At 63.0% G+C, this 19,905-nt stretch overlaps 3 protein-coding genes across 6 annotated transcripts; 1 reads left to right on the top strand and 2 right to left on the bottom strand.

The window, feature by feature from the left end:
• Positions 1-308: 308 nt before the first annotated feature.
• On the top strand, positions 309-4,578 carry TIGD5 (tigger transposable element derived 5). Its single transcript, XM_036105761.2, has one exon. It carries the CDS (start codon positions 354-356, stop codon positions 2,301-2,303), a length of 1,950 nt encoding a protein of 649 aa, XP_035961654.2. The 5' UTR covers positions 309-353; the 3' UTR covers positions 2,304-4,578.
• A 747-nt stretch (positions 4,579-5,325) lies between these two features.
• On the bottom strand, positions 5,326-10,662 carry PYCR3 (pyrroline-5-carboxylate reductase 3). Its single transcript, XM_036105739.2, has 6 exons — positions 10,512-10,662; positions 8,705-8,769; positions 7,968-8,147; positions 7,425-7,637; positions 7,017-7,109; positions 5,326-6,809 (listed from the first exon to the last, which is right to left on the bottom strand). Exons 1-6 carry the CDS (start codon positions 10,609-10,611, stop codon positions 6,627-6,629), a joined length of 834 nt encoding a protein of 277 aa, XP_035961632.1. The 5' UTR covers positions 10,612-10,662; the 3' UTR covers positions 5,326-6,626.
• Positions 10,663-13,305: 2,643 nt separating this feature from the next.
• On the bottom strand, positions 13,306-18,452 carry GFUS (GDP-L-fucose synthase). Of its 4 annotated transcripts, none has more exons than XM_036105734.2 (11): positions 18,333-18,452; positions 17,222-17,378; positions 16,778-16,929; positions 15,475-15,603; positions 15,323-15,396; positions 14,997-15,130; positions 14,836-14,900; positions 14,406-14,472; positions 14,170-14,249; positions 13,918-14,017; positions 13,306-13,658 (listed from the first exon to the last, which is right to left on the bottom strand). In XM_036105734.2, the coding sequence occupies exons 2-11, from the start codon at positions 17,280-17,282 to the stop codon at positions 13,603-13,605; spliced, it is 918 nt and encodes a 305-aa protein (XP_035961627.1). In that variant the 5' UTR covers positions 17,283-17,378; positions 18,333-18,452; the 3' UTR covers positions 13,306-13,602. The 4 variants fall into 4 exon arrangements, with proteins under 4 accessions (XP_035961627.1, XP_035961631.1, XP_035961624.1 ...); XM_036105738.2 differs by having other exon boundaries at positions 16,778-16,892; positions 18,333-18,446; XM_036105731.2 differs by lacking the exon at positions 18,333-18,452 and adding an exon at positions 17,892-18,255 and having other exon boundaries at positions 16,778-16,892.
• Between the last annotated feature and the right edge of the window lie 1,453 nt (positions 18,453-19,905).

The raw sequence follows: 19,905 nt of genomic DNA, 5'->3' as shown, positions 1-19,905 counted from the left end.
CCACCACGGGGCTCGCTGCGTCCCCACGGGGCCGAAACGGGCAGCCGGGAACAGGACCGCGGCTCGCCCACCCCCCTCCGCTGCCGGCGCAGTGGACTCGTCGGGCCGGGGCGGGGCGGAAGAGCCCGCACGCGCCGGAGGACGCGCGGCGCGGGGCGGGGCCGGGTGGTGCGCGGGGCGGGGCCGGGTGGCGGGGCCTGCGCGCCTGCGCCCCCAAAGCTGGCGAGACAAAGGGGAGGGCCCGGCCGGCCCCGCCCCCAGCGCCCCGCCCCGCGCGGCCGGCCGGGCCGGCGTGTGGCCCTCGCGCCCCCGCCTCCGCCGCCGCCGTCACCGCCGCCGCCACCGCCGCAGCCATGTACCCCGCGGGCCCCCCGGGCGGCCCAGCTCCGCGCCGCGGCCGCCACCCCCTGCCCGGGCGCCCCGCGCAGCCGCCGCGGCTCCCCGCGCCCACCCCGGCCCCCGCCGTGCGGCCGCCGCCCACGGCGCCCGGGCCGCGGCCCCGCGTGGCCGTGAAGATGGCCTTCCGCAAGGCCTACTCCATCAAGGACAAGCTGCAGGCCATCGAGCGCGTCAAGGGCGGCGAGCGGCAGGCCAGCGTGTGCCGCGACTTCGGTGTGCCGGGCGGCACGCTGCGCGGCTGGCTCAAGGACGAGCCCAAGCTGCGCTGGTTCCTGGAGCAGCTGGGCGGCGAGGTGGGCACGCAGCGCAAGAAGATGCGGCTGGCCAACGAGGAGGAGATCGACCGCGCCGTCTACTCGTGGTTCCTGGCGCTGCGCCAGCACGGCGTGCCGCTGTCAGGGCCGCTCATCCAGGCGCAGGCCGAGGCCTTCGCGCGCCAGATCTATGGGCCCGAGTGCACCTTCAAGGCCAGCCACGGCTGGTTCTGGCGCTGGCAGAAGCGCCACGGCATCTCCAGCCAGCGTATCTACGGCGAGGCCGAGCCTCTGGCCACGGGCCCCGCGCCCGGCCCGCCCGTCAAGCAGGAGCCCGCGCAGCCCCCCGGCTCCAGCTCCGGCCCCCTGCCCGACCGGGCCCCGGCCCCGCCGCCCCCCGCCGAGGGCGGCTACGGCGACGAGCAGATCTACAACGCAAACGTCACTGGCCTCTACTGGAAGCTGCTTCCGGAGCAGGCCGCGCCCCTGGCCGCGGGAGACCTCGGCGCGGGGGGCTGCGGCCGGCGCTGGCGGGGTGACCGGGTGACCGTGCTGCTGGCCGCCAACCTGACCGGTAGCCACAAGCTGAAGCCGCTGGTCATCGGGCAGCTGCCGGACCCGCCTAGCCTGCGCCACCACAACCAGGACAAGTTCCCCGCCTCGTACCGCTACAGCCCCGACGCCTGGCTCAGCCGCCCTCTGCTGCGGGGCTGGTTCTTCGAGGAGTTCGTCCCCGGCGTGAGGCGCTACTTGCGCCGCAGCTGCCTGCAGCAGAGGGCCGTGCTGCTGGTGGCCCACCCGCCCTGCCCAAGCCCCGCTGCCAGGGTGCCCGCGCTGGAGGAGAGCGAGGAGACCCTGCGGCGGTGTCGGCCCGAGCCCCTCAGCCCCCCCGAAGAGCTGCAAACGCCGGATGGTGCCGTGCGGGTGCTCTTCCTGTCCAAGGGCAGCAGCCGCGCACACATCCCTGCCCCCCTGGAGCAGGGGGTCGTGGCCGCCTTCAAGCAGCTCTACAAGCGGGAGCTGTTGAGGCTGGCTGTGTCTTGTGCGGGGGGCTCCCCGTTGGACTTCATGCGCAGCTTCATGCTCAAGGACATGCTCTACCTGGCCGGCCTCTCCTGGGACCTGGTGCAGGCAGGCAGCATCGAGCGCTGCTGGCTGCTCGGCTTGCGGGCGGCCTTCGAGCCCCGGCCCGCTGAGGAGCGTGTTGGGCAGCCGGCCGGCCAGGCCGAGGAGGCTGCGGAGCACAGCCGGGTGCTCAGCGACCTCACGCACCTGGCAGCCCTGGCCTACAAGCGCCTGGCGCCCGAGGAGGTGGCCCAGTGGCTGCATCTGGACGACGATGGGGGGCTACCCGACAGCTGCAGGGAGGAGGCAGGCCCTGGCCGGCCCCCTGTGCTGGCCCCTGCTGCCCCTCTACCCCCAGCCAGCCTACCGTCTGTCGTGGGAGGTGGGGAGGAGGAGGAGGAGGCTGCCGTGCCCACTGCTGGGGAGGCTGTCCGGGGTCTGGAGACAGCTCTCCGGTGGCTGGAGAATCAGGACCCCCGGGAGGTGGGGCCACCAAAGCTGGTGCAGCTGCGCTCACTGATCAGCATGGCCCGGAGGCTGGGGGGCATTGGTCCCTCTCGTGCAGTCCCCGAGGATGGGGTGTGACCAGGCCAGCCTGAGTGGCCCCCCAGCGGCTGTTCTCCTGCTGCACTTGGAGGGAGGAGACACGCACAGTCTTCCATTTCCCCTCCCTCCCTCCCCTGGGATGGCCCACCCCATGCCTCAGGGGGCTCCAGGGATCCTGGCCCCCAGGCTGACTTGGAGGGGCTCTGTTGTGGAGGATCATCCTGCTCCACTGGTCCCCCATTCTCCTGAGGGGAGCTAGAAGAGGGGCCCTGGGCTCATACACCTCCTCCCTGCGCAAGCACACTCATGGTGTCTGTGGTTTTTGCCAGGGTCCCTTGCCACACACACCTGCCACGAACAACGTAGCGCGCTAATCAGAGCAGCTCTCGGTTTTCTGGCCCTGGCCCTTCCTGGGCTCCATGCCTGTCCGTACCTCCTGCCCTCCTCCGGGGTGGCCCATCACATGCACTGGACAAGGGGCCAGCACTCCTGTAAGTCTGGAGCTCTGGTGCTTCATGGTTCCCATGCCACAGCCATGCAGTCTCCATGCGGAGATCTCCATGCGGAGTCCATTTTTACAGATACCCTGCCTGGGGCCCAGGGTGGTGTCTCATTCCCCAGCCTGGGGCTGCTCTTGGAGGTTGGCTCTATAGAGGCTGGGAAGGGAGGATGGTGCCCAGCAATTGGGGATCCTGAGGTTCCAGATGCAGCAGCAAGTGTAGATTTCTGTTCCACTGGGATTGTTAGTTTTCCTTAAGAAAATTCCATTCCCAAACTGCTCTCTTATTCTAGGGGGTTAGCAGCCTTCTAGACTTGGGCCCCTGGTGACTTGGCCAATGACTGAGCAAGCTCCCTGGACCGGCAACCAGGCCCAGAGCCACGCCATCTACCCGGAGCGGGCCTGCGACACTGACAGCCATACCGGGACGATCCTAGTGCCTTAGTGCTCCTCCACTGGAACTCCTGGCACTGCCAAGGGCATGGCTGAGGAGCTGCTTCCCGTGGCCCCAGGGACTGGGCTTCTGAGTGGCTCCGTTTGAGAGGAGGAGGAAGGGGTTCATGTGTCACTGGCCAGCTCTAGGTTCAGAGTCCGGCGGTGCCCGGGCCTCCGAGGGACGGCCTTGGGGGAGGTGCTGCCCAGAGCGCTTGTGAGAGGCGGGGGCCAGGTCTGAGTGCTGCCTGCCTCCGTCCTCCCTTCACCCCCACCTGCCCCACATCCTCCAGCAGTAGCCAGGCGGCTGCAGGCACATGGTGTGTCTGTGGGAGGGGACAGCTGGAGGGAGCCCCCAGAGCAGCTTCCCACGAGTCTGAGAACATAAGTTGTTCCGTGGAACTGTTCCCGGTCAGAGTGTGTGTGTGTATCACATCCATGTATCTCAAATCTGAAAGCTGAGGGAAGGCGTGAAGAATTTGGGAGCAGGGGCCCCTCTGGCCCCTCCACTCACTAGCTGTCTCCAGCCCGCGCCCCTGCAGGCGCCTCTGGCCGTCTGTGGCTGCCGTCTGTGGCTGGCCCTGGGACTCTAACCCAAGCAGCTGGCACGGGGCTTCAGGAAGTCTTACCTTTCGTAACATCCGATGGCAACTCAGGGACCTAGGGCTGGGAGGCCCTGGCCTCTGCTCTGCCAGGCGTGCCCCCGGGGGGAGTCTGGAGAGGCAGACCTCAGGGCCCCCATGGGCACTGGGCAAGGGTGCACCTGGGACCCCAGAGTCTCTCTCTGCAGAATGGCTGAACACTCACAGCAGCAAAGGTTGCTGCTCTTCCCAAAAGTGGCTCTTGGTCAGGATCATCGTTAGGGCATCCAGTGGGCTTGGCAGCGGGCTGGGGAGGGGAGGCACATGGATGAAGACAAGCCGGTGTGCAGGCCCTGCTAAAACCGCCCTTGACCTGCATGTTCTGTGGGGATGAGACTAAGCTGCAACCCTCAGAGGGAGCCGTCTGAGAGGCATGGCCTTGCCCAAGGGGGCTACATGGCCTGGGAAGCCACCCCCAGACAGCCGGGGGGGCTGCAGGGCACCATGTCGGCATGTGGTGAAGGGAAGAGCGTGCCCTCCAGGGACCCCCAGCCCAGGTCCCAGCCCAGCGAGTCAGGATTGCCGCGGGGAGCCCGGGAGGGGGGCTGGGCACTGTTTGTGCCCAGATAAGGGTGCCCACAGGCTAGCCTTGACTCCAGGGGCGTGTCCTTGAGGACCATGGGCTTTTGGGGTGCATGCTCTATTGAGGGGCCTTTTCACACCCATCCTTGAGGGAGGAATTCACCCAGTCAGGTGGGCCCAACGTGCTTTATAATAAAGGTTCATGTCAATTTCATATGCATCCCTGTTCTAAAGTCTTATTTTAATATATTTTTTTGAATTTTGGCAGATATTCTTATTTAAATAATCTCTACACCAAACGTGGGGTTGAACTCATGACCCCGAGGACCAAGTTTCATGCTCTACTGCCTCAGCCAACCAGGTACTTCTGAAGTCTTAATTTTGTAATTTTTGACCCAATGCTTAGATCTAGAACACCTCATAATTTGAAAATGTAAAGAAGATATAAACCACGGATGAAAGGGGAAATTCTATCCCCCGCTCTCTTGACAAAGTAACCTGAGTGTTGGGCTAGGTGAGTGTGTCTGGCCGATGATCATGCTGTAGCCCTGGCCCCCAAAGCCACTCTCACCACTCCTGTCCTGTCCAGGCCCATCGCCACCTGGGGCACGGCTGCCCTTCCAGCTGGGCCGGGGGCTCACCGAGGCGCCTCTCATTCCGTGAGTGGCCCGCTCACGGCAGGGCTGGCCAGAGGTGCGTCTTCTGCCCCACAAGCCAACCCGCCCAGGTTCTCGGAGACTGTATGGGAAGACGCATCGCTGAGCCCACCAATGTACACTGGAGGATGAGGCTGGGCTAGGGAGGAAGCCAAAGACTACCCATGCAGAGCTTTCAGATGCTGGTGCCGCACGGCCAGGGTGGGTGACCTCTGCCCCCACACCACCTGCTCCCAGGTCTCAAGCCTCAGCTCAGATGTCCTTCCAGGCCCTTGCAATCTGCTTTATCAGCCTAGATATCAGTCACTCGGTGCTAGCAGACAGTGCCTTTATTCCCATCTCACAGATGAGTCAGGTGTGGAAATGGCCTCGGGCTGACCCTTCTAACCGGTGGAAGGGCCAGTTGGCCAAGGAAGGACCACGGCGGGGAGGGGGGCAGCAGGTCTGGGGATGTGCGTGGGAGGACAGGCCGAAGGCTGGGGATAGAGGACGGGAGCGTGAGCAGGGGGAGCACTGCTGTGGGGGTGCTATCAGCTACGTACAGATAGGGCTGATTTGCTTCAAGTCTCAGCTGGTAAACTGGAGGCAGCTTGCTCCACTTTGTGGCTGGCCCAGTCTCAGTAGGCCACCGGGTGGAAGTGAGGGGAGCTCCAGCACTCCGGGGCCTTCGTGGGGTGGGGAGGCTCCAGGAGTCTTGGGGGCAGTGTGGGGGGAAAGAGGCAGGCAGCCCATCCTCCACCCAAAGGCCCCATGGCCTTGGTGTGGGACCCCAGTTCCTGGCTTTCCTGGCCAGGGATGTGCCGAAGAGCCATGTCCTGCAGTCAGAGGCCAGGCCAGGAGACCCTCCAGGACAACCCAGGGAATGGTCATCAGGGCCGGCTCTACCTGCCACTTGCCAGGAGCTTAGCTGGGGGAGGGGGCCCACACCCAGCTGAAGCCAAGTCCCCGTTCTGCAGCCGGCTAGGCCCAGCCTCCCTGCACTGGCCTGCTGCTGATCAGCACTGCGGCCCACCCGCCCAGGGCTCTGTTCGTGGGGGCTCCCCAAGGGAAGGACCCGGTGCAGCTCCTCCTGAGCCAGGCAAAGAGCAAAGGGCAGCCAGCCCCGTTGTTTTCTCGGGGGCTAGCTCCCTGTGGGTGACGCCCCCCGCCATGGCAGGTCAACCCGAGGACAAGACCGATGTGGGGGCCTACCAGTGCTGGCTTCACTGAGGAGGAGCCGGTCTCTTGTGCAGTGTCTGGGTGCCCCCCCGCCCCCGCCCCCGAGCTGGCTGCAGTCAGAAAGCTGTCGCAAGGGCCTACCCAGCTGCTCCAGCAGCAGCCCTGCTCCTGCCCTCCACCCACCAGCTGAGCACACGGGGCACCTGGCCAGCACGTCCCCAGACTGACGGCGGGCCACTGCCACGGTACCTTCTGCCCTGCGGTGGGGGGGGGGGGGGGTTCCCATGGTGAGGGGATCCCCTGCCTGAGAAACCTTCCAGTCCTGTCCCTTCTCATTTCCTCGTGTGGAGGTCGGGGGGCAGCCAGGAGGCTCCTGCGTGGTGGGGGAGCTGCAGTCCTGGGGAAGGGGCAAGGAAGGAGGGACTGGGGGCGGCCCACAGCCCGTGCCGGTTCCCTACTTCCCGCTGAGCTCCCTGGCCCGGGAGGTGGCAGCCTCTACGGCACTCATGGTGGCGGCCCGAAGCCCACCCTGCTCCAGGGCGTGCAGCCCGTAGATGGTGGTGCCGCCCGGCGTGCACACGTCTGTCCGCAGCTGAGCTGGGTGCTGCCCCTTCTGCTGCAACATCGTAGCTGTCCCCTGGGGGGGGCCTGGGGTGACTCAAGGGAAGCGGGCAGCCCGTTCTCCAGCTCAGCCCCACGTAGCCTGCTTCATCATGGGTCCACCCCCCCCCCCCCAGATCTTCGTCCAGGCTTCTGGGGCCTGCTGTCCCCCTTCCCGCTGCTCCTGGGAGACATAGCAGCCCATCCCTTTCCACACGACCCCGCGGGGGCCGCCCTCACTCACCAGCAGGGTCTGAGCGGCAATGCGGTGGGCCAGGCCACCCGGCATGCCCATCTTGATGGCACCTTCGGCCAGGGCCTCGGAGAAGGCACACACCTGTAGCAGAGGGGGGTGGAGACTGTCAAAGCCAACACTCTCCTGCACATAGCACCCGGTCTGGAGAAAGCTCAGAACCTTCAGGAACATGGCCCAGAGCACTGGCCACCAGTGCAGGAACTAGGGCTGAGGCTTGAGCCCAGGGGTCTGACTGGACAAAGGCCCAGGAAGGCAACGACGTAGCAGAGAGTAGAGCTCACAGGCAGCCCGGGAACCAAGTCATCGAATCCCACAGGCTGGGGTCATTGCAGGGACTTGAGAAGTCTCCGCTTTGCCAAGGGCTGACCTGGGGCTGGGGCATGAGACAACACTCACGAAGGCGACCCCGCTGCCGCTGAGGCCGGTGTGGACGTCCACGTAGGCCTCCGGTACTTCCTCGCACTGCCCACACGCCTCCAGCAGGCTCTGCAGGAGCTTGGCCTCGCTGCTTCCGGCGTGGCGGCCCCGTGCCATCACCATGGCCCCCTCCTGCACCATGCAGGGCAGGTTGGGTGAGACCCGCAGCACCCGTGCGGTCGGGGGCAGCAGCTGGTCAGAGAGAAGCTGGAGTCAGGGATCATGTGGGATTGGCCCCCTCAGGCAGACCCAGGCCTCAGCCAGCTGTGGGCTCCCTCCCGTGTCCTGGCTGGGGTGCCAGCAGGAACCTAAGCCCCAGGCCCCTTGGTCACCTGGCCACCTCTTTGGGCTGGGGTTGGTCTGGGAGGCTGTCTGTCACAGGTTTCACCCATCCCACCTTCCTAAAGGGCTAAACCCAGGCTGGCACCAGTCTGGGATGGCAAAGGGTGGGAAGTTCTGACCAGCAGAATGGACTCTGAGGTCAGAGCCTCAGCTCCCACATAACCCCCACAGGCAACTCACCTCTTCCAGGGTGCTCAGAGAGACCCCGGCAGCCACAGACACCAAGATGTGCTTAGCGGTTACCACAGGGGCCACCTCGGCCAGGACAGTGGGCAGGACATGAGGCTTGGTAGCAAAGAAGACCAGCAAGCAGTTCTGCAGAACCTCCTGGTTGGAGTGGGTGGTCCGGCAGCCCAGAGCCTGCAGTGGGGACAGTGGGATCAGGGCTGGGGTAAATGGGACAGCCTCCTAGACCATGGCCTTTCCTGCTGGAGGCCACCCTGCATTCCCAGGGGTCCCCATGGGTCTCTCCCATTGCAAATGCCTGCACCACCCCCACTCCCAAAGCCCAAGACTCACCCAGACCATCCATTCTTGCTCAGGACCAACCCTGCACCTCACAGGACCCCTGATGTCAGCACTTCCTTGTGCCCTCTGACCCCAGTGAGTGCCCACAACCATCTCTGCCCCCAACACACGTGTACACATGTGCATTTACATGAGCGCGCACACACACACACACACACACACACACACACACACACCCACCCTTCACTCTGCCTTAGCCTTCCCCAACCTTGGCTTTCCTTCTGGTCTTTGACCTCCCCTTCCCCAGCCCAGCCCAGCCCGTCTCAAAAGTTTAGCTAAATAAGCAGCACTTCCCTGGCCCCAAGAACTGTCTCAGAGGGACAGGGGCCAAGAGCCACCATGAGCCCCCCAGAAAAGCCTCAACTCAGAAGAGCTGGGGCCCAGCTCACCTGGAAGTGACAGAGGTTCCTGTCAGTTGGTGCACTGGCCAGTATGTGCTCAGCTTCTAGTTTTCCTGGAGAGAAAAGCAAAAGCAGAAGGGTTTGTGAGGAGGTGGAGTGGAAGGAAGGAAGAGCAGGAACCAGCCTGGCCTGCCCCTTCCTGAAGGGCCTCTCATGCTCAGCCATCCTGGCCCCTAGCCGGCCTGACACTCTGTGAGAACCCAAGGGCCTGGCAGGGGCGTTTGGTGCACCCAGGACCAGGTGCTCAGCTCCATTCTATCCTGCTTGTCAGTCATCACCACCTGCCTGCTGCTGCTGAGTCCACGGGGGGCTAGATGCAGGGGCCCGGAGCTTGCCTAGTCTCACGAGGACACAGCCTCCGGGGACAGGAAGGCTAGGGTGGAGGAGGGGGCACAGTGGGGAGGGGGGCCCAATAGGGGCTGAGCTTCCCTGGGTGTTGGGGTTACGTCTGTGCTGGGATGTCCAAGCAGAGGCTAAGAGCCCATTGGGTAGAAATCACCTGCATTTGTGGCGTACAGGGCTGGGAGATTAAGTTTCTGCAAGGTCTAACAGGAAGGCAGAAGCGCACCTCACAACCTGAACACAGAGCCAGTCGGTCAGGCCAGTGACAGCACCACGCATGCCTCCACACACCAGTACTGTGTTCAATATTGAACCTGTACAGCCCTGGGAGGACGGCGGTACTGCCAGGTTCTACAGGTCAAACACCTGAGACGTGCACTCAACTATGTTCCGATGATTTGGGCCCTTCTGAACCTTGACAGAGGCTGAAGACAGAAAGCCAGCCCATAACTTGCACGTCAAGGTTTCTAAAACCCGTGGAGTAAGACCAGGACAGCACTGCCCTGCCTTGCAATAAACCAGTGGTTCTCCACCCGGGAAGTTTGTGCCCTCCAACCCCAGGGGACGTGTGGTAACCCCTGGAGACAGCTTTGGCTGTCATAATTGGGGGATGCTACTAACATCTAGTGGGGAGAGACCAGGAAAGTGGCTAAACACCCTACAATGTGAAGGATGGAGAATTATCCCAACCCAAACGTCCACAGTGCCCCCGTGGAGAAAACCTGCAGCCTGCCACCGCAGTGGAGCTGGCACAGGAGGAGAAAATAGAATCGGAGTCTCAAAGGTCAACCCACTGGACCCAGGCAGCAGACCAGAAGTTAGTGGGAGATTCCAGGCTCTAAGGTAGTGCTGTCCGAGGGAAATACCACCGGAGCCAAATACCTAACTTCACATTTTCTAGTAGTCACATTAAGCAAGTAAAAGAGAAAGATAAAGTTAACTCTAATACGTTTTATTTAACCCGGTGTAAACAAAATACTACCCTTCCAAATACTGGTTTTAGTCAGCACTAAAAATTACTCAAATATGTTACTTTCTCGTTCTTTGTGTGTGCTACATCTTCCAAACCCGACAGATTTTATTCTACAAACTCGCAGCACATCTCAGGTGCTCTGTGGCCCCACGTGGCTCATGGCCCCTGCGGGGACAACCAGCTCTACGCCACCCACGCACACCCCTCGCTGCTGTGCTGAGGAAGCGGAGTCCGCAGGGGCCGCGTCCGCGATCCGCCCTGGCCCACGCCCGCCCGGCCGGCGCCGCTGCACCCTGAGGACCCCGCGCGGAGGGCTCCCTTGTGGCCCTCGCTCCTCGCCCAGGAGCTCTGCGGGATGCATCCCTCCAGGCAGGTGAGCAGCGCACAGGTGAACCCTTCCCTCGCACACCGGCCGCGCGTCGGACGCCCGCTGGCTCCCACGCCCGGGGACCCACGCGCCCCACTACCGCGGCGCCCCACCTGCTCGGATGAAGCCCTGCGCGATGGCCTCCGCCATACGTCCCGCGCCCACGAAGCCCACGCGAAGCGGGTCCATCCCCTGCGTCTCCGCCGCCGCCATCTCGCCACGGCCTGGCCTGGCCTTGCCCCGCCCCACGCCCTCGGCCCCGCCAATGGGCTACGCCGCCCCGCCCCTGTCATCGCCGATTGGCTACCGGGACTTTACACCCCGCCCACTCCCTTCCGGGCTCCGAGCTCTAGGTTCGCTCAGCAGCGAGTCCCTCCCTACGCTGCTCATTGGCCCGAGAGAGCGAGGGGCTGTGGGGCGCCGCGTGGGGCGGGGCGGGGCACCCTATAGTCCTCGCGGTGCCCCACGAATGGCCGAGGACGTGGCACCTGTGCCGAAGGCGAGAGGGCAGCTTGAGAGGCTCCACTCAAAGGCGAAGGGTCGGAAAGGGTGGGGTTCCTCTGACTCTGTCCCGGAGGTCCGCGCCCTGGAGCGTGCCTGGTGGGTGTCCCTCGCGGGGACGCTGCAGAGTCTGGGAAAGCACTGGCGGGTGGCCGCTGGGCAGCTTAGCTTCCAGGAGGAAGCATCCGCCCTGATTCTGATGAAAGACCGGGGCAGGCAAGGTCCGGACCCTGGCCCACCATCAGGACATGTCAGGAGCTGGGGAGCGAAGCCCTGCCAGCCTTAGGCCGGTTTCCCTGGGTGGGAGCCGCGTCCTCAGGGCGCCCTGGTTCTCTGGAGCCTGGGAGTGGACTCAGGTGCGGAGGGCAGGGTTGCCTGGTCGGGGCTTGTTGTCAGCCCCTCTCCAAGCTGCAGCGGGTCCGGGTGACAGCATAACCTGGGCACGGCCAGTGAAATGTGTGAGCAGGGGCCTGTCGCTTTACCGGATTAGAGGAGCTCCTCCAGCCAGCCTGGATCCTGGTTTTCCTGGGCCTCCCAGGCTGCTGCAAGAAGGCAGGAGAGGCCTTCCTGAGGCCTGGGTCCCCAGCGGAGACCTGGCCCATCTTGCTGGTCCCAGGGGCATGCGGGGTGCGGATGGAGTGCTTGGCCGTGGCAAGAGGCCATGTTTGAAATGAGGGGAGGGTAGGGGTGGGAGTACTTTAATTTGTAATTGACACAGGAAAAATAAGGCTTGAAGATCTAAGATTGTTTTTTTTTTAAGATTGCATTTTAAAAATGTTTTGTTATTCTAAACTCTACTTTGACACAGTCTAAGCTCTTCAACAATAAAATCCCCTCATTCATTCAACACTACCCCCACAGCGTGTGGGCCCTGCTCTGGGCTGGTGATGAAGGCCATACAGCAGCAGGGTATAGGCAGCAGAACCTGCACTTGGAGGACCTGCATTCTGGCTGGGGACACGGCCCCTCCGCAGGAAACACACACACATACTCACAGCAGTAGAGGGTGGCTCATCAGGACACACAGCCACGATCTATGTCCCGCCAGGTGTGTCCAGGCCTCTCTCCTAGGCTGGGCCTCCCTCCGTATGTTTTCACATGGCTGACTCTGGCACCACCCCCTCCCTGAACCCTGACATGAGCAGAGCCTTCATTCACAGAGGGCTGGAGCCCAGCGAACACACAGTGAAGGCTGACCCAGGTCCTAGAGCTCCAAGTCCTGGGGGGAGGGAGAGGCTCCGGGCATTCCCAGAGAAGCACACAGGAATCCCCCAGCAGAGTGGGCACTCAGAGAAAGCAACACATCAGTTGAGGCCGAAAAGGTGGGGGAGGCACTGACAGGAAGGTCCTGGGCCAGGCCCAGAGGAGCCCTGGGGGGTAAACACTGCAGCTTGCTGGGGGAGAGCCCTGGGGGGTAAACAGTGCAGCTCGCTGGGGGAGAGCCCTGGGGCGTAAACACTGCAGCTCGCTGGGGGAAGAGGGTGGGTGCAGATGGGCACAGGGACAGAGGTGGGAAGCCATGCCTGGCACAGGGAAGACAGCCAACACTGCCTGAACAGAGGAAAGAATTAACACGACGCCAGGCACTTCTGGGGTCAGAAGAAAGCTGGGAGCCACCAGCATGAGGATGATGAAGGGTGACCCAGAAGAGAGGGGACCTGAGAGGAGGGCCGGCCTGGAGCCAGGGAAGGTATCTCAGGGCTTTGGAGTTGGGCACTCCTGGGTCCACACCCCAGCAGTGCCTGGCCACCCTGGGGACTTGGCTGGATTCCTGCTGAGAATGGGGAGGTCTGTGCTGCTCACCCCTACCCACCAGGCCCAGCAGGCCCTCCTTTGTGACACTTGTTACTGTCCAGGGGAGAAGGGCAGGCCAGGCCCCATCACAGGCTGCCACCTGAGGGCCAGGGAGGTGAGGGGCCAGGCCTGGTACAGCTCTCTCCTGGGGTCTGTTCACCACCCTCCGCTTGGATCCATCCACATGCCTACTCAGCCTGTCCAAATCCAGGACCAGCTTTGTCCCGCAAAGTCCAGGTGCTGACAGGTAGGCCCAGGGAGTTCAGGTCACCCGGCCTGCACATGACCTCATGTGGAAAGGCCAAGCTGAGCCCACACCACCCGCTGGGACTGCCACAGCTACTCTGCCCTGCGTCCCCACCGACCGACTGTCCACCGCCTCTCCCCTGCAGCCCGCCTGCTTCTCACCTGCACACCCGCTTGGCCAGCCGCTGCTGCCCTTCCACTCCAGGGACAGTGAGCCACCCTGGCCCAGTGTCTCTCCAGAGCTGAGCAGTCAGCAGGTGAACGGTAGGTCCTGGGGTCAGCCAGGCTCAGGGAGACAGTGCCTGTGTGTGTGTTGGGGTGGGGGGGGAGGGGAGGAATGGCTGGCACAGAGCTTTTGGGGCCAGGCCTGGGAAAATGGACTTTATTAGCTCCCAGGGAGTGGGAGAGCAGGATCAGAAGGGGACACACTCGGGACCCTGGGACTGGTGTTGGGGAGCAAGGTGCTGGGAGAACCTGGCCAGGCCTTGGTTTCCCTGAGGACAGACAGGAATGGTGGCCCCACTGCACAGCTGCCCAGAGCCGCCCTGGTGGAGGGGAGAACGTGGGCCCAGATTGCTGGGCAGTGCCCTCCACTCCTGCAGGGTCTGAGGGTGCTGCCTCCGGGGCCTTGGGGACAGCCCGCGCCTGCTCCCACACTGTGCTTCACTTCCGGGCCTGTTCGTAGTTGTGGGTGAACCAGGCACAGGTCTCCTTCACAGCTGCAGAGGCGGGCAGGTAACAGGTGGTGGCAGGTGAGGGCTGGGGCTGCACTGATCTCCACTGGAGGAGATGGGGAGGGCAGAGGCCCCAGCGACACATGCAGTCACCCCTTCTGTGTCCTTCCTCCCCGATAAAGGTTTGGACTCCAAACCCTGAGGGTGTGTGCAGCTTGAAGTAGAGAAGCCAAAGCCAGGAAGGAGGGGATAGGAGGTCTCGCGGGATGGGGTGGGAGAGCCAGGGGAGGACCAGGGGGCTCACCCTGCTTGAAGGGTGTAAACCGGAAGTCGGGCAGGTAGGTCCGAAGCTTGCCGTTACTGGCCGTCTTCTTAAACTGCCCATCTGACTTGGTTGTATCAAACTAGGTGCCTGGTCAAGGCCACAGCAGAAGGGGCACCCCCCGTGCCTGCCTGCCCTTGAACCTCTTCTGCCTTCCCCAGGGGGAGCACCACCCCTCCTCTCTCCAGTGGCCAGAGGGAGAGCCATCTTGGGTGCGTCAGAGCCAAAGGATACGGTGACCTCCCCATGGAAGTCCATGGCCTCCACCACGGCTTCAGCTGCCTCCTGGATAGAGACCTCATCCTCCTCGCCCACTGTGGGGAGTGGGGTGCCAACAGCCAGGTCAGGCCTCCTCTGCCCGGCCTTGCTGTCACCCAGCCCCCCACAATACTGTCATTCCCCACCTAGCTGCTCTCAGGACAGACGTGGGTTTGGTCCTGCTCTAGTGGCAGAGGCCAAAGGGTGCCCACCTGATAGGATGATGGGCTCCACTTCATTGTACTCCCGCAGGACCCAGATAAAGAGCCGGGCCAGGTCCTAGAAGTCAAAAAGGGTCAGAGGCCACAAGTTATGGCCACATGGGGCCACAGGCCACCCCTCCTAAGTGCCCCTGCTCAGTGAGGACACAGCCCGGGCTCCACTGGGGCCAGAAGTCTCTCCCTTTGGGCAGCTCTTAGCCAGCTCACCAACAGAGAGTTGTGTCTCTCACTGAGCTCAGTGCTGCACCTGGCGACTCCCATGAGGCCAGGTGCCTACAGCGACCCAGGGGGGGACCAGTGACTGCTCCTCCGGAGGCTCAGCCTGGACCCCGGCTCTTTTACCAGGCTCCCTCAGGCTACGGCCTTCCCACAAGCAGCATGGCAGGCCAGGAAACGTTTGGGTGGAGAGCTAGGCACCAACCAGTGAGTAGATGAACTGCCTCCGTGGCTTTCCAGTGCCCCACACCGTCAGGGCGGAACCGCTGCCTGCAGATTTAGGGAGGGGGCAGCTGTGGGGGGGCTGTGCCCGCCACCACCCCTCCTCCCAGCTGCGGCCCTGGGGCCCCACAAGCAGGCACTCACTCTTGGCCAGGTGCACCTTGTGGATGAGGCCAGGCAGCACGTGGCCATCCTCAATGTTGAAGTTGTCGTGGGGCCCGAAGACGTTAGTGGGGATGACAGCGGTGAAAGTGCAGCCATGCTGCTGGAAGTAGGCCCTGCAAAGTCCCAGCATCTCTTCCGGCCCTTGCCCTGGGACCACTGACCCACCGCACCCGCCCTGGCCTCATGGATGGAAAAACCGGAGGCCGGCAAAGAGGGGCCATGAAGTGTGGGAGCCCTGCGGGGGAACCCTCTGGGCCCTCCTCCCTTTTCCTGTCGGGTCTCGGCTGGGCACGCGGGCGGAGGACCTGTTCTGCACGTCGATCATCCTCTTGGCGTAGGAGTAGCCAAAATTGCTGCTGTGCGGTGGCCCGTCGTGGATCTAGGAGAGCAGGGGAGGCCTTTGCTTTCCTGGCCCCGCCCCCGTCGGGCCCCGTCCCCGTCGGGCCCCGCCCCTCACCATAGTCTCATCGATAGGATAGGTGGTCTTGTCCGGGAAGATACAGGTAGACAGGCAGGAAACCACCTTACGCACGCCCACCTCGAAGGCCGAGTGCAGGACGTTGTCGTTGATGTGCACGTTTTTCCTCTGGCGTGGGCGGGGGGGGGGGAGAGGGGGAAGGGTGGGAGGGCAGATGCAAGCCCCTCCAGGCAGGACTTCAGTCCTTACCTGCTCCTCCAGGGACAGAAGCAGGACACACTCCGACCCCTCCCACGAGGGCAGCACCTGAACCAGTTTACCCTAACTGCTTCCTGGGACAAGGCAAAACCTCCCAGCATAGACCTTCCAGAAACCATGGAAGCCTGTTACCTCCTTAGCAGGCAGTCCTTCTACCCCACCCCACCCCTGGGCTCTGGGAGGGGGGCTGGAGGACAGGACCACACCCCCTAGCTCAGGGCTGGACCTCACCCACACAGGCTGCTGAGGGCAGGCACCATCTGGCCCTGGGCAGGGATGGGGAGAAGTGGCCCCTCCATTCCCCTACCCCAGAGGAGCCTACCCAACTATACCACCCAGTAGCAGGGAAGCCACCAGCCCTACTCCTCCCCAGACCCCACTTTCTCTGGATCCTGGGAGGAAATTGGGCATTTGCACCGCTCTTAGGAGTGGGAGAGATGGCCACTAGGCAGCCTTCTGGGAAGACTGCTACTGAGACAAGGAGAGCCCTGGGGTGACAGGGGCCTTGGGCAGAATCTAATCTGAGCCTCTGCCATCCCTGTGCCCGATGCAGGGCTGAATCATACCAAGACCAGATGCCCAGAGATGGTGGGGCCAACCCTCAGGGGCACAGCCTGGCGGGAGCCAGGCTATAGGCAGAGCCCTGCTCTCTTCCTGCCCCTTCCACCATACCTCATGCCCCCAGGCTAGATGCCTCAGACCCAGAGCCCAGCTCACATCTCTGCACCCCAGAATGCGTGGTGGCCCTGGTTCAGTGCAGCTGGAGGAGCAGGAGGGTCTAGAGGCCCAGAGGGCTAAGGGGGTAGAAATTAACCCTACCTAGGTCAAACAGCAAATACTGGTTTCTCTCAGTTCCCGCAACCCCCCGGTCAGCTCCATGGCTTTTCCTATTGGGCCAAATGCCCCCAGGCTCACCTGCATGCCCATGGACCTACCAAGCAAGTGTGGATCATTGGGGACTCCACAGGGACTGCCCCCACCAGGTTGTGCCAAGTCTGACCCTCAGGGACTTCCTGGGGCCAAAACATAAGCATGGGGAGCCTACCAAGAAGTTGCTAGTGCTCCATGGGGCCCTCTCACTTACCCAGAAGTCCAGGTTGTATTTGATATTCCGGAACAGGCCCCCCACCATTGCAGCAAGGTGGATGACATGGGTGGGCTGGACCTTTTCAAACAGGGCTCGGGTCTGTGCAGCGTCCCTGGGAGGAGCCAGGCCATCAGAGGCCCCCTGGAGGCCTGAGGGAAGGAACTAGCACCCTGGGGTTGGGGTGCTGGTGGCAGGGGGCAGGGCTGATGGCAGGAGGGGCTGCTAAAAAGGAAAGTGGCCAGTTCAGGCACTGGCTGTTATGAAGGTGTGGGCTTCCAGGAATAGATGTGAGGATGTTTGCCTAGAAGCAGAGCTGCACACACCCAAGCCAGGCCAGCCACCTGGAGGGAAAAACCCAAACATGAGGCTACCAGGCTCAGGGACAGGGCTGGCCTGGAGCTCTGAGTCTGGAGGGTTTGCTCCAGGGATGGGTCCACTCACGTGAGATCAGCGTCCTTGGAGGAGACGAACACCCAGTCCTCTCCAGGCAGCCCAGCTCCATCTGCTACCACCTCTTGGATGGCTCTGCCCACCAGGCCAGATCCACCTGTCACTAGGATTCGTACTGATCCCCCAGGCTCACTCATGTTGGTTGCACCTGTGGGGGCAAATAGTGGGAGGCAGATGGAACCCCACTCCCTGGAGATGCCCCTGTTTGGGTCACTACCCTTAGCACTGGACCCCACAGCAACCATCCACGGGCTAGCCCAGGGTTTCCTGTGGCAAGCAGAACAGGATGAGACACCCCCCCCCCCCCCCGCCCCGGGGATGACAGAGAGCCTGCTGGGCACCACAGAGACCCGGCTGGCCTGAGTCTTCCCCTCCCAGCCCCATTCCCTAGGGAGCCCTCTGCCTAGATCTGCACAGGGGCCTTGGGGCTCCCACCCACCCAAGAGAGCCTGGTTCCAGTCTCTGCCCTGCAGGCCCAACCCAAGACCCACACTGGGCCAAGAAAGGGGACAGATGGCACATCTTGAGCTGACAAGTGGGGAGGCAGACAATCTTGGGGTTGGGGGCTCCTGGCCCATATCATGAAGGTTACTCCCAGCCAAAGCTCTCATGCCACAAGCAAGGAAGGGGCAGCGCGCTGTGTTTGCAGTTGGGTGCCCACCCGCGGCCAGCTGGTCCAGGAGAGCCTTCGCCAGCCTAGTTCCTCCCGGGCAGGTGGCGCTTCCGGCTCAGAACTGGACAGGCCTCAGGGCGCCACCACCCTTAAGGAGTCTATCCCTGGGGCTGAAAATCTGCCTGGGCCCCTGCAGCATGACTCTGACCCGGCTGCAGGGCCCCAGGGCCAGCATCGCCGGGAGGGGATACTGCCCCGACATCGGCTGCTCCCGACCGCGCGGGCAGTGCAGCAGCAGGCCGGCGAGGAAACACCACCGCTGCTCGGACTCGTCCCACGCCACTTCCATGCCCACGGCTCCCCTTCCACGCCCTCGGAGTCCCGGCACCCCTCAGGACTCTCCGGCTGTCAGGGAACAGCCAGGGTCTGGGCCCCGGCTCGCCACGCCGGGTTTGCCGCGGGGACCCTCGGCGCCTGGCGCCGTCTCACCTGCGCCCTGCCCCACCTGCCCGTCGCCCGGAGAGCGGCTTCCGGCAGGGCTAGAGTCTCCAGCCGCGTGCGGTGGCCAGGTGGAGGGGGCGGGACCGGGAGGGCACCGGTGGGCCTGCCCTCCGCACTCTGGGAAATGTAGTCCTCGGGGACGCCCCGGGCGCTGCTGGGAAGTAGTCCGGGAACGCGCAGCAGTCTGGGAAATGTAGTTCTCGCGGCTCTGCCTCGGCCGGGCGGGTCCCGCCGCGGCTGCCTCCGGGTGCGGGGCGGAGACCCCATTCGCCCCTCGGGGGAGGGTGGGCGGTGGGAGAGCAGGGGAGGCTCCGTGGCGCTGGGACTCCCCAACCTCAGGACTGGGGAGCAGCAGGCGCTGGTCCACGGCTCCCGGGACGGCGACCGTCGGCGGGCCGGCCTCGGGGGCTGAGGCGCCCTCTGCTGGGTCTGAAGGGATGATGGCGGCCGGCGCGCTGTCCGGGACGGGTCCTTCGGGCCCCCCGGTGGCAGCCCCGCCCGGTCCCTCGGGCCCCCGGTGGCAGCCCCGCCCGGTCCCTCGGGGCCCCCGGTGACAGCCCCGCCCGGTCCCTCGGGCCCCCGGTGGCAGCCCCGCCCGGTCCCTCGGGGCCCCCGGTGACAGCCCCGCCCGGTCCCTCGGGGCCCCCGGTGGCAGCCCTGCCCCGTCCCTCGCCCCCCCGCCCCCCTCAGCGTGACTGGTCTGCCCGGTCCTTAGGGCCCTCCGGTGAGTGGTCTGCCCTGTGACTGGAAGTCAGCGCGGTACCCCGTGTCTGGGCGCTCTGGTGATGGGAGGCGGGGTGGCCGAGACACCGAAGACCCTGTTTCCCCAACTGCTGTGTGTTCATCCCACACGACTTCCTTTCCCTGCGTTCATTTCACCAGTTACTAATTGTGCTGTTATAATCAAAATCTGTCACATAATTTGTATTCTGTTGACCATAACACCAGATGAGACAGTCTTTCCTAAGTCATTATAGTTTTTTGATTTTGCTTTTTTGTTTTTTACTTTGCTTCAGTTTGGAGAAACTGCTTTGCTGAGGCAGTAGCAACTGGAATTGTCAATAAAATCCCAAAAGCAGTACTTAGATCCAGAAGTGAACCATGGATTTTATACATCACATTCCCACATTGTGAGAGGGCTGCATATGATGATTAACCGGCATTGCAGAAAATGTTAGCAAATATTTTAATTCAAATTTAAAATCCTCAACCCCATGGAGTGTCATTTACCATCTCTTACAGCAGCAACATACAATATTTCATAAGTTCTTTCACATTTTAGAATGCTGGAATAGGGGCGCCTGGGTGGCTCAGTCGTTAAGCGTCTGCCTTCAGCTCAGGTCATGATCCCAGGGTCCTGGGATCTAGCCCCGCATCGGGCTCCCTGCTCGGCGGGAAGCCTGCTTCTCCCTCTCCCACTCCCCCTGCTTGTGTTCCCTCTCTCGCTGTGTCTCTCTGTCAAATAAATAAATAAAATCTTTAAAAAAAAAAAAAAAATAGAATGCTGGAATATTATTAAAAAAACTCTATTTACAACTTTTTTAAATTGGCATTATGCTTT

This window comes from Halichoerus grypus, chromosome 5 (assembly GCF_964656455.1).
Source record: "Halichoerus grypus chromosome 5, mHalGry1.hap1.1, whole genome shotgun sequence".
Classification (NCBI taxonomy): Eukaryota; Metazoa; Chordata; class Mammalia; order Carnivora; family Phocidae; genus Halichoerus; species Halichoerus grypus.
Note: the sequence above shows the minus strand (reverse complement) of the source record. Positions and strands in the feature narration are given on the sequence as shown.

Coding starts and splice junctions, on each gene's coding strand:
- TIGD5 (XM_036105761.2), top strand. CDS start 354: ATGTACCCCGCGGGCCCCCCGGGCGGCCCAGCTCCGCGCCGCGGCCGC.
- PYCR3 (XM_036105739.2), bottom strand. CDS start 10,611: ATGGCGGCGGCGGAGACGCAGGGGATGGACCCGCTTCGCGTGGGCTTC. Junction 8,148..8,704: donor GGAACCTCTGTCACTTCCAG/GTGAGCTGGGCC, acceptor TCCCCACTGCAG/GCTCTGGGCTGCCGGACCAC. Junction 7,110..7,424: donor GCGGCAGCGGGGTCGCCTTC/GTGAGTGTTGTC, acceptor CCTCTGCTACAG/GTGTGTGCCTTCTCCGAGGC.
- GFUS (XM_036105738.2), bottom strand. CDS start 17,367: ATGAGTGAGCCTGGGGGATCAGTACGAATCCTAGTGACAGGTGGATCT. Junction 15,131..15,322: donor ATGATCGACGTGCAGAACAG/GTCCTCCGCCCG, acceptor GGGACTTTGCAG/GGCCTACTTCCAGCAGCATG. Junction 14,473..14,835: donor GGCAGTTCATCTACTCACTG/GTTGGTGCCTAG, acceptor TTTGACTTCTAG/GACCTGGCCCGGCTCTTTAT.